Below are 18,068 nucleotides of genomic sequence, written 5' to 3'. Positions count from 1 at the left end.
GTTGGGGGGAATAAGATTTTTTCCCAAAATGACATAAATACCCCTAAGAAGCCGTATAACTTCCGACCCCGGACGGCCGAAGTCGGCGTCCGACTTCGGAACGCCCGACCTCGAGACCTCCGACCTAAGAAAAACCCCGATGTTCGAGGTCTACTCTTGTCAGCCACCTACTACGGCCGTGCGCCTCAGAGGTCCGGCCGAGGACCGTACCCTGACATTTATTGCGCATGGTCGCTGTAACCTTCCGGCTTACTCCACAATAAATGCGGATCTCCGGCTTACTCCACAATAAATGCGGATCTCCGGCTTACTCCACAATAAATGCGGATCTCCGGCTTACTCCATAATAAATGCGGATCTCCGGCTTACTCCACCATAAATGCGCATGGCTCCTGTCATCTACGGACTCTCAGCTCTCCACGGCAAATCAGCCCAGCAGAGTCTAGTCAACTATGATAAGTCTCCGATCTCGGCCATACCTCCGACACCAATGCAATAATTCGTCTGACAGCGTGCTAGTTCTGGTTATACGACGCCCTCACCGCCGACATCAGAGCAATGATTCGCCTGACCATGCGCCGACCTGAACAACATGCCGAGCCGTACTACGGCCTCGCCCTGTTACATCGCAGGTAAACCGACCCCCGCCTATAAAAGGGAGCCGTGGCCTCTCAGGAGGGGGTTGGAAGATTGATACACTCTACAGACATTATTTATCTCCCTTTCTACACTATTTGCCCCCTCCCTGACTTGAGCGTCGGAGGGCCGGCGCCGGAAAACCCGGCCACCGGTTTGTGTGCAGGCACCCGGACGGAGGACGCCGCCAACTGACGGATCGCCGCTTCGCCAGGAGGACCTGCCGCCCCTTCTCTCCGACTGCCCCAGACGGAGGACGCCGCTCGCCGACGGATCGCCGCCCCACCGTGAGAACTCATCGCCGCTCGCTCTCCTCGACCGAAGACTGCCCCCGGGTCCAATTTCCAGCAACAAAACATTATCAAATCTTCATCTACCTCAGCTCCTAGATCAGGTGATAATGAGTGAGCGACGAATCATGTGATCTCCAAAAGAGTTTATGCACATCATAACAAGAAAGCCATTGGCGTAAGTTGATCATCTCAAAGTTTTTCATACTGTCCACACTTGCACATATTCCCTTTGTGTTGAAGCAACTCTTGAATCAAAGGCAATTTATCTAGGTCATGCCCATTTGAGTCGTGCTTAATTACCGATAACAGAATTGGCCTCTTTCTGATGTCTCCTGATACGCTGAGTTTTTAAGATAAATAATTTTCTAGTTCTCCTTGTTACAGAAGGAAGACACTATAAGAGGCAATTTTTGCAAGAAACTCTTAGTCTGAAACAAAAATAAGGAGACATCACAAAGGCGATTCTCTATGTTAAAACAACCACATGCATCAAGGTAGCATTCTAGCTGCATCGTGACAGCGTAACCTCAATATGTCAAGGGCTTGTAATTTTATGAACTGAATAATTTCAAAGGCGTTTTTCCACTACCCGAAATTTTTGTCAGTGTTTGAGGTTACTCTATCAAAGCATAGCATGATAGAGGATTAATTACAAGATAGGTTGAGCTGTTCTGCAGTGCAGTTGTGGCCTTCAGCTAAAAGGGCCCTTGTGACAACACCAAAACATTTGAATTAATGTATCAAATATAACAAAATCAAAGAACAAAAAAAGAGAACACAAGAAAGCGCAAGCAATTCACATGGTTCCATAAAATGCTTATATAGATATTTTGAGGAAAGTAATGGCTACGACGTAGATAGGATGGGAGAGTTCTTGCCTTCTCTGGATCTAATGCACAAAAGCTCCATGCATCAGAAGACCTTGTGCACACACCCTTCATACGAGGGAAAAACCTTCCTTTATATTACAATTCTGAGGAGAACCGAGATCTAACGAATGTTGTTCCGACTGCAAGTAAATCTGAAACTAATCCATGAAGCAACAAAGAAAGGAAAGAATGAAACAGTGACCAATGGCCTCCTGTAAATAGAAAAGCATACCTGCCATTCGTTTGGCTAAGCTTTTGAACGGAGCCTCCTGGAACGGCACCAAAGTTAGAACCGGCACTGCGAATGCAGCGAGAAGTGATGGAGAAGCGGCCAACTCAGCGGGGCACCACCCTCCTCTCCACGGTCTCTTTGTCTCTGCATAGATTTTCTCTTGCTTAGTTGGCCCCTCGTTCCTCGTTCGTCGACCTCATCGATGCCCACCTTAACCGTTGGCAATAAAACAAACGGGTTGCCACCCATCGAACCCCTTTCCAACCTTCCCTCCTCTCTCTCCTCCTCACATCCAATCCCCCTCCCCGGACAAAAAAAGTATAGCGTGCCGCGGAAACCACCCTCCCTTGTCTATCTCTCCCCTCCCGTTTGATATTTTCCTCCCTCTCTCTCTCTCCCTCCTTCTCTCTTCTCCCGACGGCCGTGGCCTGAGCTGCCGCAGCGGCCGGCGACACCATGATGCGCCGCAACCACTCCACATCCTCGGCCTGCCGGTCGGAGAGCAGCATCGACTTCGACGGCGAGCTGGAGAGCCCATTCGGGCGGCTCGAGACCCTACGGTGGTCCGACCTCCGCGAGACCGCCTACGAGCTCTTCTTCATGTCGTGCCGCTCGTCCCCCGGCTTCGGTGGCAGCCGGAGCGGGCTCAATTACTACTCGCTGGAGGGCGGCGGGGACGGGTCGCCGACGAGCGGCGGGCCGAAGGGTGGGACGGGGATGATGGTGGTGAACAGCAGGATAAAGAAGGCGCTGGGGCTGAAGGCGAGGCGCCCGCCGCCCATGCGGACGATGAACCCGTCGGGCGGGACGGCCGGGAACGGCGGGCCGAACTCGCCGGGAAAGCTGAGAAGGCCGATGACATCGGCAGAGATCATGCGGCAGCAGATGCGGGTGACCGATCAGAGCGACAACCGGCTGCGGAAGACCCTCATGAGGACCCTCGTCGGCCAGGTAACAGATTTTCTTCTCGTCATCCGGATTCAACATCAGGTTGGCAGCAGGCCATAAAATTTATTAAATAATTCTACAAAATCTTCTAAATTTATATTGTCTCGATTTAAGAATAAAAAAAACTTGAATGAAGAATTACCATAAAGAATAATAATTAATCTTTTAAAAAAAGAAAATAATCAATTAAGTTTCCATATGTGCGTACTGCAAGAAATTGCTATCATAAAAATCCAACCCATAAAATTTTCATCTTTTCCAACAACAACAACAACAACAACAAAATTGTATAAGACATGCAAATTAATGGATACACGAAGCATAAGATAATGGGGAAGCAACAGAGAAACTACTTGACATTGATTTTTTTTTTTTTTTGAGTGATATTTTGTCAAATTTCAGGAAAAAATGAATAATCTTTCTTAACATTTCAGAAATCTGCTAATTTGCGTGAAGGCAAATCCATAGTACAATATATAATAGTAATATTATCAATATGTAGAGATTAATTAGAAAGTGCTCTTCTGCAGCTAATACTTCATACATCTGAAAGATCATTGAGAAGAGGAGCGTTAATGCCTCTTCATTAGTGTGTGTGTTTCTGTGTGCGCTAATATTGTCCTCAAATTTTTTGTTGGTGTTAATAGGTTGGTAGAAGAGTAGAGACGATCATTCTTCCTCTAGAGCTCCTCCGCCAGTTAAAACCGTCTGAATTCAATGACATGCAAGAGTACCACCGATGGCAGAGGCGTCAACTCAAGATCCTAGAAGCTGGCCTCCTCTTATACCCCCCGATCCCCCTGGACCGGCTCAACTCCTCCGCGCTCCGTTTCCAGGAAGTGATCCGTTCAGGCGAGCAAAAGCCCATCGACACCAGCAAGAACTCCGAAGCCATGCGCAGCCTTTGCAACTCCGTCGTCGCCTTAGCATGGCGCAGCACCAATGGTTCCTCCGCCGAAGCGTGCCATTGGGCCGATGGCTACCCCATCAACGTCTACCTCTACTTAGCTCTCCTCCACTCCATCTTCGACCTCCGAGAAGAGACCGTGGTCCTGGATGAGGTCGATGAGCTTATCGAGCTGATGAAGAAGACATGGTCCACATTGGGGATCAATAGGATGATCCACAATGCGTGCTTCACCTGGGTGATATTCCAACAGTATCTCATCACCGGGGAAATCGAACCGGACCTGATCTGTGCAGCGTTAGCAATGCTCGTCGAGGTGGCCAACGATGCAAAGAGGTCCGACCGTGAGCCTAACTATTTGAAGGTCTTGTCGAGTGTGCTGACGGCGATCCAGGGATGGACGGAGAAGCGGTTGTTAGATTATCACGAAAAGTTCGACAAGGGAACTTTGGGCAACATGGAGAACATACTTTCTTTGGCACTCTCAACGACGAGGATCATAGCTGAAGATCTTCCAAGTATGGGGGCCGTGGGCACGACCACGTCGGGAAACCGGGTGGATTACTACGTAAGATCTTCCATGAGAAATGCATTCACTAAGGTGCGAGTTCTGCATTAATATAAACTACTTTGAAGCTGTCTCGCACTATATATGTATGTATTGACTCAAATCGAAGCTCTTTAATGCGATGACAGATATTCGAGAATGGAGCTGGGGCTGCAGACAGCATGATCGTGGAAGAAGAACAAGATCCGAGTGAAATTTTGATAGGGCTGGCCAAAGATTCGGAAGAACTAGCGGTCGCCGAGAGGGAAACTTTTAGCCCGGTCCTAAGGAAATGGCATTCAAATCCGACCGCCGCTGCGGTGGTGACCATCCACAACTGCTATGGTATCGTGCTGAAGCAGTACTTGGCCAAGGTCACTTGCCTGACAAACGATTTGGTTCGGGTGCTCCAATCTGCTGGAAAGCTGGAGAAGTTCCTAGTTCAGATGGTTGTCGAGGATTCCGAGGACTGCGAAGATGGTGGGAAGGGGATCGTGAGGGAGATGATCCCATACGAAGTGGACACCGTTGTTGTGAACCTCCTCAAGGCTTGGATAGACGAGAGGCTAAGGATTGGAAAGGAGTGCCTTAAGAGAGCTAAAGAAACGGAGGTGAACTGTTCGCATCCAATAATTCCTTGTACAGGGTGAAACTGTAACACGACAATATTTGTCCAATGTTTAACTTGTGCAATCTACTGTATCGCAGAGCTGGATCCCGAGGTCCAAAAGCGAACCCTACGCCCAGTCTGCTGTGGATCTGATGAAGCTAGCCAAGGTGACAGTGGATGAGTTCTTTGAGATTCCAGTAGGAGCCAGGGATGACATGGTCCAAGACCTTGCTGATGGACTGGAGACTCTCTTTCAGGACTACGTTTCCTTCGTAGCGTCGTGCGGTAAGAAGCTTCCTCTAGACTGAAGGATGAAATAAAGATTAAAATTAGAAGCAAGTATAGTTCGATCTCTTTAATCTGTTTCCGCTGCTGCCGCTAGGGACCAAGCAAACCTACGTTCCCCCACTCCCCCCGCTAACAAGATGCAGCCAGGATTCCACAGTGGTCAGGCTATGGAAGAAGGCGTCGAGCCCCTGCAATGCGGGCGTCGACCTCCCGAAGGCGAGCATGAATGCGGAAGGCCAGGAGCCAAAGCCGTCAACGAGCCGTGGCACGCAGCGGCTGTACATCCGTCTCAACACCCTCCACTATGTCCTCGCCCACCTCCACTCACTCGACAAGTCGCTATCCTTCTTCTCCCGTGGCCGCGGTCCATCTCCCAGCGGCCGCGCCGCCAACAGCAACCGCCGCCTCGCCCCCTCCTACCACTTCGACCTCGCCCGCTCCTCCGTCCAGTCAGCCATCCAGCATGTGTCCGAGGTGGCTGCCTACCGCCTTATCTTCCTGGACTCTCACCGATCCTTCTACGATGGCCTCTACCTGGGCGACGTCGCCGATGCGAGGATTCGCCCGGGGCTCCGCATCCTGAAACAGAACCTCACCCTCCTCATCTCCATCCTCATCGATCGGGCACAGCCGATCGCAGTGAGGGAGGTACTGAGAGCGGCGTTCGAGGCATTCCTCATGGTGCTGCTCGCCGGCGGGAGCGAGCGGGCCTTCATTCGGTCCGACCATGAGATGATACTGGAGGACCTGCGGAGTTTGAAGAAATCGTTTTGTATGTGCGGCGAGGGGCTGGTGGCGGACGACGCCGTGGATAGGGAGGCAGAGGTTGCGGAGGGGATAGTGGGGCTGATGGGCCTCTCAACAGAGCGGCTGATTGAGGATTTCAGCATCGCTGCGTGCGAAGCGAGCGGCCTCGGGGGGGCGGGCCACAAGTTGCCGATGCCCCCGACGACGGGGAGGTGGAACCGGACCGACCCCAACACAATACTGAGGGTGTTGTGCCATAGGGACGACGACGCTGCCAACCGCTTCTTGAAGACAACGTTTCAGCTCCCAAAGAGACGGTGAACGAGTGAGAGCTGCAGCTATTGCTAAGATTCACGTCCAAGTGTGACGAATTTTAGAGAGAGAGAGAGAGAGAGAGAGAGAGAGGGTGCTGTGAATGTGCATGTAATGGGACATAGAATCTAATTTTTCTTTCTTTTTTTTCTCCTTTCTCTATGACTTGCCTGCGAGAACCTTTGGATAAGAAAAAAATCTAACGCTCTGCTTGGTGAAAAATATAAAACATGAACCGCTTGAAAGGAAATTTTAATGGGGGAACAGAAGGAAAAGTTGAAAATTAATCACGAATATTGAAGATAAATATGAACACACGATACTTCCCAGAGATCAGTGTTTTAAAGCCTGCTTCCATTAACAACTCACGATCACCACTACGCGTACTGGTCGGGGCAAGATTTGATGGCAACGCTAGACCACCACACCACAACATTGATCAAGACATCATCGAGCTCATGGAGCTAGCAAGAAGAGACGTGCGATTGACGCCATAGCACTCGCAAGAACTTTTATACGATCAGGAAGAGAGGAAACATATTGGAACGCCTGCTCCGTCTCAAATTTACAGTACCCGGAAAAAATCCTTTCAGGTTGACTAGCATTACTTATAGCATCAATCATGGCGTGCTATTGCCTAAAGAGGACCAGATTCCAGGAACCAATATAGGAATGATGTGCTCAGAGCCAATTTATGCTTTGATTTACTGCAAAGACATTTTTCAGAGGATACTGCAAATTAAGGTAGGAGTAATGTCCACAACAAATTCATTTTCTGATTTACTTCCAGGGCACATATTTCAGAAAGCACTTGCAATGAGCATTAAAAGTTCAAAATTCAATGATAGGACCAAAGCTCATTGATCAGCAACTTGTTCCCTTCCAAAGATGACTCTAAATGAAGGTGAATTAAGAGGTACCAGAGCCCGAATGGTGGTGCACTACCGGGCAGGCTAGACACCGTCATGAACATTCTTAAAGTCAAAAAAGAGCAGTGCGAGATACAAATAGGTTGCAAAAGACTTGGATAAACAGCAGGACAAAAAATTAGTCCGCAAGCCTGGGGCCTATACACAAAAAGGGCAATGACCGATACAAATAGGTTGGAAAGGACTTTTGGACAGGCAGCAGGAAGAAAATTTGTCCACGGAGCTGGAGTCCAACAATTAGGTACATGGAACAACATTACTCTGAAATCTTGACTCCACGAGCACAGACAAGAATCATTTATTATGTCTCAACAGAAAATTCTAAAGATTATACGGTCCAAACAGACCCAAGTATCGGTCAAGTGAAATAGTGAGATAACTAAAACTTCATATCCTAAGACTGTTTTCAATATCTAAAAACAAGACTGCAAGATAGTTGTCAGCCACCCGATTGTGACAAAATGGCGACATCACTCCTATTGTGACAATGCCAGTAGCAATAAATCCCATTTTCTTAAATAGTATCAACTTTCTTACTAAGAAGCACTCCTCACAAAGAAGACTTACCAAGAAGCTAGTCTAGACAAAACTCCAGTGAAGGAATGGAAGCTAGTCCTAATCAATGCATATCAGAAGTTTGTGCAAGATTTCAACTTGCAAGATGAGACCTCCTATACAAATGCTTGCCATCAGTTTTAACCAATGCTGTTACTCCAAGCATAAGGATGCGTGACCTACGCGCAGAAACACGCACATCTCCTACCAATTACATAGATGCTTAATACTACTACATATTTCAGTAGAATGATGCACGTGAGAAATATACAAACACAAATATAGCCAGACCTCACGAACCACCTCTCTTTTGTGAGTATATGAAAACTGAAAAAGTTTCCAGGTTTTCAAGCCTACTAAGACAAGATTTGCATAATTAAATTTCAATCATTTATTTCACAAGTCTCATTGACCTACCCTAAGATAATCTTCAAAGAAATATTGCAGTATAAAGCAGCAAAAATGAATGAGGCCGCCGAACAGGTAATGAAAGAGATGGGATCATCCATTTCAAAAAACCACCTGCTGTGGCATGCAAGGCAACACCCTTCAACAATCGATTTAGTCAAGAGCCACTTCCAATGTGATGAATAAAAACAAATTAGCAGATTTGGGAGCATCCTCCTGCGCTCGACTTAGAGGTTCCTCAGTGCTTTATAACCTCACCTGGTGAAAGGCTTCAATGTTGGTGGAGAGGAAAGAGAACAAGAGCGGCAGCCCCTGTACAAAGGGAAAATGCAGGAGGAAAGAAATGATTATGCTTTGCCAAATGTCTCAACTACTACTATGAATGGCAAATTCTCTAGCTCTTACTCCATCCTTAAAGTAGCCTCCATTACTCACTACATCTTAAATCTCTAGTTCATATGGCAGTGCTAAGAAAAAGTCATTTGTAGAAGTCTTATCACGTATAAAAGAAGCTATGGAGTCTACATCATTATCACAACATAGAGCAGTCGCATATCGATAAGCTACTGAAGGCAGTCTACATCTCTACTGTCCATATCATGCCCCAAGAGTATATGTGAAATAGTTCTAAGTTTCAATCAAAACCAAAAGAGATTGCCAAGATATCTATAGCCAGATTCTGAGGATTAATGCCATTACAATTAACATAAATAACTACCAAGTTCGAAACCATGAAAGACAGCAATAGAAAGTCTAAGACAAGCTACTCTAGCTTTAAGACCAGAGGAAAAGCTAGGGAAATCAACTCCAAATAAGTGCTTAAGGAAACACCTACACGCCGACAAATGTAATATAGGAAACTTAAAAGCAAGCAGTAGTGCAAGGTGTATACTACTCATAACAGCTACTTATTATATTCTAGAAAGAGATTACTACTAAACTACTTAGGATTTAAGCATTCCAACCAGACCCAGAAAACTGCTTTCCTCGGCAACAGCCAGTCCTCACAGCAGGCAAGAAAACCAAGTGATGCAGGCCACGTGACAAAATTCAAGAACCAACTCTTGAGCCTGAATTCCCAAGTGGAATTATGATCCCACCATCATGATTACTGCTGCTGAGCCTGCCTTGACTGAGCACCACCATAGGCACCACCATAACCAGCTGGCCCACCAGGAGGCCCATTCACTTGGCTAGTTCCATAACCAATTCCTTGAGAAGGATCAGCCCTCCAAGAATTTGGATAACCAGAGCCACCACTTGCATCACCATAGCCGCCACCCATGTAGCCAGAACCAGCCCCTTGTTCTCCCAGGCCACCAGTGGGATTGGTAGGTGGGCCACCACTGCCACGTGCACCGACAGCCCCATAGCCACCTTGACTGCCGTAAGAGACTTCAGCCCCACCGTATCCGCCATACCCATATCCCTGATTCCCGTACCCAGTCCCACTAGGAGACTGACCAGTGGGTGGGGCAGCAGCCCCCCCACCACCTGCTGCATTCCATGAAGCCGGCGCCCCGTAGCCTGAATTTGCACCATAGCTTGCTGAGCCATAAGCAGATGGAGCTTGGCTGCTCCAAGGGCTTCGAGGTGCACCTGGTGGACCGCCTGCATAACCGGCAGCTGGGGCATTTGGATTTCCATAGGCTCCAGCAGGTCCTCCATATCCTGCTGTAGCACTTCCATAGCCTCCAACACCATAACCTCCATATCCTACACCATTATTTGCTGCTCCATACCCATATCCAGGTGTACCATAGCCTGTTGAACCATATGCTGGGTAACCACCACCAGCTGCTGCTGGTTGCATATACCTACCAGTATCAGCTCTAGCATCATAGGAACTCATATTGACACCAGAAGCACTGTTGGTTTGATAGGGCCCTCCAGCATTTGGACGGCCGCCGCCGCCGCCGCCGCCGCCGCCACTAGGGTTTGCATCCTTTGGGAGTGCCCGCTTGACCTCCACAAGTTTGCCATTGAGCTCATGGAAAGTCTTGTGGAGCACTCGATCAACAGCATCTTCTGAACTGAAAGAGATAAAACCAAACCCTCGGGGGCGCTGGGTGTTTTGGTCATACATAACCACAACATCAGTCACATCTCCATAACCCTGAAAGTACTGACGAAATGCTTCTTCTGTCAAAGTTGGGGGCAACCCTCCTACAAATATCTTCTTAGTCCTAAAGTTACCGCCACTAACATGTCCTCCTCCAGTTCTGCCAACAGCAGGGTTTCCAGATTTGGATGCCTGCTGTTCCTCTCTTGAGAGAGCCCTTTTTGCTTCCACCTGAAAATAAGGTACTAGCAAGCATAAGTTAAAGAGATACACATGCAACATGCAACAAATCTAAAACCATGCAAGAAATTTGCAACGACGCTCTAGCATATGTAAATCATGAGTTAGAAAAACACTACCAAAATAAACCATGAGAGAATAACTTGCAAAAATAAAATGAAATATCAATGATAAAGGAATTCATGAGCCCCTGAAAAAAAAAATCACCTTATAAGCTTTTAGCATATCTCTGAATATAAAAGGCTTTCTTTTTATTATGTAAAAGAAGGAAGAGCCCATAAACCTGTTAATTAGGATGACGAAACAAGCACATTGGGAACCAATGTTCCCATGGTGTGTAACAGAAAATACTGCTATATTTAGTTAGCGCATGTAATGCACCAAAATGTGTTATCTTTGCTGAGAGCAATCATAAGCCATGCATCATGGAAGAGTCTCTTCTAAAAAATTACTTATCAACAACCCATACTCATATGATATGGGGTAAATTACAAAATATACCAAATACTTGTAAACAAGTTACAGAAATGTCACCAATGGTAAAATGATAAAGGAAAACAAATGAAGTTATCTATTCCACAAATTGACATTTCACAAACAAAACACATAATGTTGAGCATAACGTGCACATAGTCAACTCTTCATGCTTCCAGTAGAAGTTTCAATACGTGTAAATGTTACCTTACCTATCAATGCATGAACATTTACAAAGTATAGCAAATACTTATCACTAAAAGGGTGGAGAAAAAGGTATGATTGCCTGAAATGTCATGCCACCATCTGATTTCATAAACAACTAACTAAGATCAGAACATTTCTAACAAGTCATCCCTGAAGCCAAACAACCATAAAAAAAAATCCTCATAAAGTTAGAGTATAACTATAAAAAAAAGCTCATAAAAGAATATATTCTACTCCATATCACTCAAATTCAACTTGAAGTCAATGTGTGCCCAAAATAAATAAAAAAAAGGTTAACATACAAATATACCAATGTGGGACATATAATGAGTCATTTCGATTTCATTGACCGCTAAAAAATATCATCAAAGAGCCAACCTTAAAGTGGCTCTATGATACCAGCAGGATGAAAAATTTCTGTCCACAGTAAAAATTTTAGTGGTGAGCTCAATCAAAGAGCCAACCATTTTATTAAGATAACAATGTCAAGAAATAGGCACAAACTATGGAACTGCCACAACTGACCACCCTTCCCCACAGACATATACACAAAAAAGGGGGGGAAGCGCACATGGAGGGGAAAATTTACAAAAATAAATAATTTGAAGCCCAGAAACTCAAGTAAATCACAATTCCATATGACAATATCAATGATAAAACAATAAAAATCCCATTTAGGTAAGGCACTTCAAGCCATCCTCACACATTAAGACCAATTAACTAGGAACAATACCAAATTGTACATAGAGCTTGCCCTGGTCAGACCCCTCTATGTGACAAGCACTGATAACGGGTTCAAGTTTTAGGTGGTGCATCCCTAAATATTCAGACCTAGATAATTACAATATCACATATGCCCCAGCCCTCTCTCTCAAAGAAAAAATAATATAAAAAAAAATCAACAGATCACAAAAAAGACTAAGTTGAGAAATGGGATTGATATTCACTATCAAGCAGAAAGCTATTATCTTCATAAGCGTTTGCTTGGAGAACAGAGGGATTCATGAGAACGACATATTCAAACATATGGCAGGATTATCACCAACAGACACCTAGAAACCTACTCGTCGGCAACCTTCTTGGCCTGAATTTATAAAGTCGGTGAATAACACTTCACTAGCGGTAAAAATGGACTGGATGATCTGTCCATATTTGTTACAGTGTCTAAATCTATTAGGATATGGATACAATTTTCAGCATCTAGAAAATATCTATATCGGTATTCATATCCATTAAAGAAAGCCAGATATAGATATGGATAGATAGCTATCAAATCTATATCATAGTATTTGGTCTTCTTCACAATCTTATTTTTGTCTTATATAACACTCATGAACTTTAACAAAAAAATGACAATATTAACATATCTTTAACTTAACCATCCGATTCACTTCTGCATTTACTATAAATATCCAATTATATTAGTATACGTTTAAAATAAAGATGGATATGAATTTTAGTATCCGAAATATCGGTATCCATATTTGTAGTCTTCAGCTTAAATAGATATGGATATATTGATACCAGATCCATATCTGATCTGTTTTCAGCCCTATACTTCAGGCATCCGAAAATTGCTTAGTTTCTTCTTATGACTAGGAAGCAGATTCACCATGGGGGCCATTCAGGAAGCTAGGTTATGGTGCTCACCCATCTTAACCCACCCACCGACCCAAAGAAAGAACACATATACATGAAAAGGGGGAAAAAAAGATAAATCACCCACGCACACACACAAAAGCACACACCCTTCCCAAAAACCCAATCCTATGTATCAGGACTTAATGACTTATGGTACCCGGCTGATCTATATATCCTGTCTAGTTGTCCTCTTTTTCCACTTCCCCTTTTGAGTTTTTACTCCATCCCCTTCATTCACATTAAGCATCTTAATGACACTTTGCTCCTACTTAGATCCCTTCATGTGCAAGTTATCTTCCCCTTTCATTCTCTTCTTCTTCCCTATATCTTGTCCTCTTCTCTGCCTGATCCATGTCCCTTATTCCTGTAAGGATCCGTACGGGCGTGTGTTTAGTCCTACATCGGTTATTCGCTGGATAGATCTTGGGTACTTATACAGGATCAAGGAACCCAAATAATAACTTCCGGCTAGCCATTTTGGGTGAGGTCCTGGGTTGTTACAAATGGTATCAGAGTGGACCCGGCCCATAACCTATGTGGACTAGGGGACATTGCAGCACGGATCTATTAGGGCTGACCACGGGCCAATCGTGGTGTTTGTGATTAGATTTGAATAGATATAAACCCTTAGCCTGACGAGGACGTCAGGGCTTGAACGGGGGGAGTATGTAAGGACCCGTACGGGCGTGTGTTTAGTCCTACATCGGTTATTCGCTGGGTAGATCTTGGGAACTTATACAGGATCAAGGAACCCAAATAATAACTTCCGGCTAGCCATTTTGGGTGAGGTCCTGGGTTGTTACAATTCCACTTCTAATAATATACTTGAAATCCTTTACTTTCTTTTTTCCAACATTTTCTCTACTTCTGTTTCTTATGCCTCTTACTCTATTCTTCTTCAATCTCTTCTTCCTATTTTACTTTTTTCTTGTTCTTCTCTTAGCTTTTATCTGTTTGTTTCCTGCTTCATTCCGTTTTTATTTTATTTTGCTTCAAATTTGTCTCCATTTTTTCAAGTTTTTTTTTTTAATTCTTCCCCGCAATTATTCCTCAAACTGTGTTCTACTTAATTTCGTTAGCTCTTCTAATATTCTTCTTTGTTTTCAGTTTCTTTCTTTTCCTTTATTGTTTCAGAAGATTATATTTGTTCCAGGAAATAGCTTGAGCAAAAGCTCAGGAAATCGCCTTAAGTGCAACTGCCTCTTTGTGCCTTGACTTGGACAGGCAACCTATCCAAGCAGCCAATGCCGTAAGTGGCCCCGCTTCTGTCCTTAGGCAGGTACTTATGTGAGCACCAAGAGTAGGCCAGTCATAAACTCAAATACAATTACTTGTTAAGCTTCAATTTTTGATTTATTATTATTTACTCAAGCCTCATCATTCATACTTTACAGTTTTTATCCTGGTTCTTTTCCTTTCTTCTCCCCAATGCTTTAAGTGCCACGCATCTGTTCCCCACCCAATGTTATCTCATATACACATGTATTTACGTATTTATGCAAATGCATGCACGTATGCTTATATGTGTGACTATGTTTATGGCTATAGGTGTGTAGAAATGTGTGGGTAATAAATTCATGATGTCAAAATGTTTAACAATAAAAATAACACAAAGAAGCATCACACACACGTAAATCCACATACATAATTTCAGCCATACGCACTGAAAGACAAGAATGCACACATAAACACCACAGTACATGCACATGCACAACACACCAACAAACAGTGATCACAGCACACAACAGACCCAAAACATGTTTATGTCTATGCAAGCATGTACTTATGTGAATGAGCATCTACAATTCTAAGTACATACATGCACATATATAATGAATTCATGGTGCCAAACATATTTGACAAGAAGCATAACACAAAGAAGCATACCGTGCATACAAATCCACAATAATTTAGCCATACGCACCAGCAGTCAGACTAAAACACACATATCACAGTAGACATACACGATACATCAGTGCAAACAACACATAATCACCACAGCACAGAACAGACACACACAACACATAATCATGAAGGTGCAAGCCTTTTGTAGCTTAGCACCCCAAGAGGTGCATGTTAGGTAATCTCTTTCAGCACTTTGATGAAGCTATCTTGCCTTGAGGTGGGTAAGGTGCTAAGATGGTGCTCTGGTGCTCTCTTTCAATCCTTGCTTCTCCCATCAGTTTCCCCTCGCCCTCATTTTTGTTCATACCATCAGTAAAGTCACTGCAGTGACTCTTACTATGGCCCCCACCATGTGCAAGAGATGTGCTTCCAGTTGTCATTGTTTTTGAGTGCCATAAATGCTACTGCTAAAGCAGCCATCATCTTGTCCTCTGTGCACTAGCCTTATGCTTACGTGCCAGGCAGGCCCTTGATCGCCTACGGTCCCTATAGAACACCAAGGAATGTTTACTAGTCTTTCTTTAAATTTAAAAGACAATCATTTGAGTCATTTAGCAATCTGCCCAAATCACTTGCTTTTCTAGCCTTGATGATAGCCTTGCCCACACAGCCCCCCTTCCCCCATTATCCTGTCTCTCACAAAATCATTAATAACAATACTTCTCTTCTTTCCAACATAATTTCCTATCATCCTGTGAATCTCACATACATCCCTTCGAACCAGTTCGTTGATATGAATCCATTCCCTTATTAGACTCTCCTACATAGGGTCCAGATTTCTCCTTTACTTTATCTAGTGGAAAAGAGGATTTTATAGTTAATGCACCAACTTCACTATTGCAATGATAAATTATGGAGTGATCAGGCAAAAAGAGACTGGAAGAAGAGGAGGCTGCAGAAGATCAAGAAATAAAAAGGTAAGAGGTGAGTATATATTTGTGTATGCATAAAGAGAAGAGGAAGGGACAACTATGATGTTTGCAAAGCTTTAGCAGTGAAGATATTTGAGCCATTTCATGTAGGGAATTTTTAGGATGACGGGTTTGGGGTTCAATATATAGCACATTTGGAAACAGAAGCAAGAACTACATAATTAGTTTAAAATGATCATGATGCTCATTTGGAGTGTTAAATGTTTGGTTTCATTTCACGGTTTAGGTGCCCAAATTTAGCTAAATTGCTCATCTAGAACATGCAAGCTTAGGGACCATCTATTGGTAAACCAAAAGCAAGGCTACATATATTAGCTACAAAGACATAACCACTCTAGTACAAGAATGGGTAAAATCAAAGAATGTCACACATGCCACATTGTATGCACAATTTTTGTGGTAGTCGATTCGATTTAATCATATTTAAAACGTCAATTTTACGTATGACTTGGAGGCTAGATTAGGGGCCACTCTACAGGCCAATTTTGAACCTAAACATCCAATTGCTATTGCAATTAGACTGATGTAGAACAACTGAAGCTTGATTCCAAACTTGAATATCTAGTCATGATATTAATTATTCTTCCAAATTCAGCCAATACCTAATGTCAACACCAGTCTACTCCATGTAAGAATTTCAAAAACTACAAAACTCAGTGCCAGCTCCTCATACTTCTACTACAAAATCTCACTGTAGGTGAGACATCTAGCAATATAAACAAAAGTAATGATGATAACAACATCTTAAGGAAGACAATTATTCCATGGATAAACAATATAAACAAACACAGGAAACACTACCAAAATTCCAATATAATTATTCATAACAGGCATTTGAATAAATAGAAGAGGCTCAAGAACCAACTTTCCAAGGATGCCACCATAACTCACCAAAGACCACCATTAAAAGAAAATAGCATACAGTCATAAGTACCAGTAAATATTAAATGTAATTCATAAAACTTAAATGGAAGCAATAAACTCTCGGAACCAAGTCGACCTACTACGTTAGTCACCATCAAACATAGATTAGATGACCTGCAAGTGATATCTCTGTTGCTAATATAATGCAGCAATAAAGCCAATGACAGCAAGAAGAAGAGAATTTACAACCCAAACGGTTAGAAGCATATATCTAGTTTTCATTGGAAAAAGTCCAGTTTAACAATCAACGGGGAGAAAGAGAGGGGGGAGATCCACTATTATTAAAAAAAACTCACAAACAAATGAATTAGTCTAAAATGAGAGTTCAACTTAAGTAATTAAAAGAAACCACTGGAACTCAAAAGTAATCAAGTCTTTCCGTTCATTGAGTCAAGGAAAAATACCCGCAAAATCACAGAATTCCAAACACTACAAAATACTCCTGACGACTTCTCGATTGGGGTAAACGAAAATCGAGGTGGCCATTACCATTAAAGCGACAAGAACAACTGCTAACTCCAACCAGAGAACGCAAAGATAGAATTACCGAACAACGATGGAGCTATCTTCCAAATACATAGAAATCAACGAAATTTCTTTTTTTATTAAAAGATCAACTCAGAAAAAAGAAAAATCAAAGGAAGCCATAAAAAGTCCATTAAACCAACACCAGATCAGGTGTTTTACTGCTCAAAAACCCTAGAACAGCATAATCCATGAAACAAAGAACCAAATCCACATAAAAACCCCAAAGAAATCCAGAAAATCATTTGTTTCTAAATCATGGCCGCATCAGACGTCGTCATCGTTTTAAAATCAAGAAAAACCACCATCCCCAAGAACCGAACTTAAATCTTCAAACAAAATCCCAGAGCTTCTAGATCGGATCGGAGAGAAGGAACGGAAGGGCTGGAGAGCTCACCGTCCGGCCGTCGATGGTGTGACTGTCCTGGAGGACGCGGTCGAGGATGGAAGGATCGGCAAAGACGACGAAGCCGAAACCCCGGGGCCGGCCCGTCATCTTGTCCCTCATGATCACCGTCTGCAGCACCTCCCCGTACTTGGAGAAGTACTCCTTCATCTTCTCCTCCGTCGTCTCCCACGATATCCCCCCGATGAACAGCTTCCCCTGATCCGAATCCATCGCTCCCTCTTCTCTGCTCCCTTCTCCTCTCTATAGAGAGATCGAAATCGAAGGGGATTTCGTTTCTTCTTCCGAGAATAGGGATGGAGAAGGGAAGGGGATTAGGGTTTTGGGGGCGAGCTGGCGATGACGGCAACGGGGGACAGAAATATCTGAGAGGAGAGAGAGGGAATAAGAGGGAGAGGCGAGGACAGAGAAAGGAAGGATAACGAATGGTGGACTTGGAGGGATTGGACGGCGATGGTGTTTCTGATGAGG

The 18,068-nt window shown here is 43.9% G+C and overlaps 2 protein-coding genes and 1 long non-coding RNA gene across 5 annotated transcripts; 1 reads left to right on the top strand and 2 right to left on the bottom strand.

Moving 5' to 3' along the window:
* Nucleotides 1–1,462: 1,462 nt before the first annotated feature.
* Nucleotides 1,463–2,165, bottom strand: LOC148703273 (uncharacterized). Its single transcript, XR_015988318.2, has 2 exons — nt 2,031–2,165; nt 1,463–1,950 (listed from the first exon to the last, which is right to left on the bottom strand). It is a non-coding gene; the product is annotated as an uncharacterized LOC148703273 (long non-coding RNA).
* Nucleotides 2,166–2,486: 321 nt separating this feature from the next.
* Nucleotides 2,487–6,460, top strand: LOC103703999 (protein unc-13 homolog). The gene is made up of 5 exons (XM_008787113.6): nt 2,487–2,981; nt 3,626–4,486; nt 4,582–5,043; nt 5,141–5,327; nt 5,425–6,460. Exons 1-5 carry the CDS (start codon nt 2,487–2,489, stop codon nt 6,396–6,398), a joined length of 2,979 nt encoding a protein of 992 aa, XP_008785335.6. The 3' UTR covers nt 6,399–6,460.
* Nucleotides 6,461–8,165: 1,705 nt separating this feature from the next.
* On the bottom strand, nt 8,166–18,068 carry LOC103703905 (heterogeneous nuclear ribonucleoprotein 1-like). 3 transcript variants are annotated; one of them, XR_003385003.4, is made up of 3 exons: nt 17,589–18,008; nt 9,247–10,574; nt 8,166–8,593 (listed from the first exon to the last, which is right to left on the bottom strand). XR_003385003.4 is itself a non-coding variant. In XM_008786951.6 (2 exons), exons 1-2 carry the CDS (start codon nt 17,808–17,810, stop codon nt 9,390–9,392), a joined length of 1,407 nt encoding a protein of 468 aa, XP_008785173.3. In that variant the 5' UTR covers nt 17,811–18,068; the 3' UTR covers nt 8,962–9,389. The 3 variants fall into 3 exon arrangements, 1 of the variants encoding a protein (XP_008785173.3); XR_003385004.4 differs by having other exon boundaries at nt 9,252–10,574; XM_008786951.6 differs by lacking the exon at nt 8,166–8,593 and having other exon boundaries at nt 8,962–10,574; nt 17,589–18,068.

This window comes from Phoenix dactylifera, chromosome 6, assembly GCF_051530095.1.
Source record: "Phoenix dactylifera cultivar Ajwa chromosome 6, Ajwa_hap1_PhDact_Kaust_v1.1, whole genome shotgun sequence".
Classification (NCBI taxonomy): domain Eukaryota; kingdom Viridiplantae; phylum Streptophyta; class Magnoliopsida; order Arecales; family Arecaceae; genus Phoenix; species Phoenix dactylifera.
Note: the sequence above shows the minus strand (reverse complement) of the source record. Positions and strands in the feature narration are given on the sequence as shown.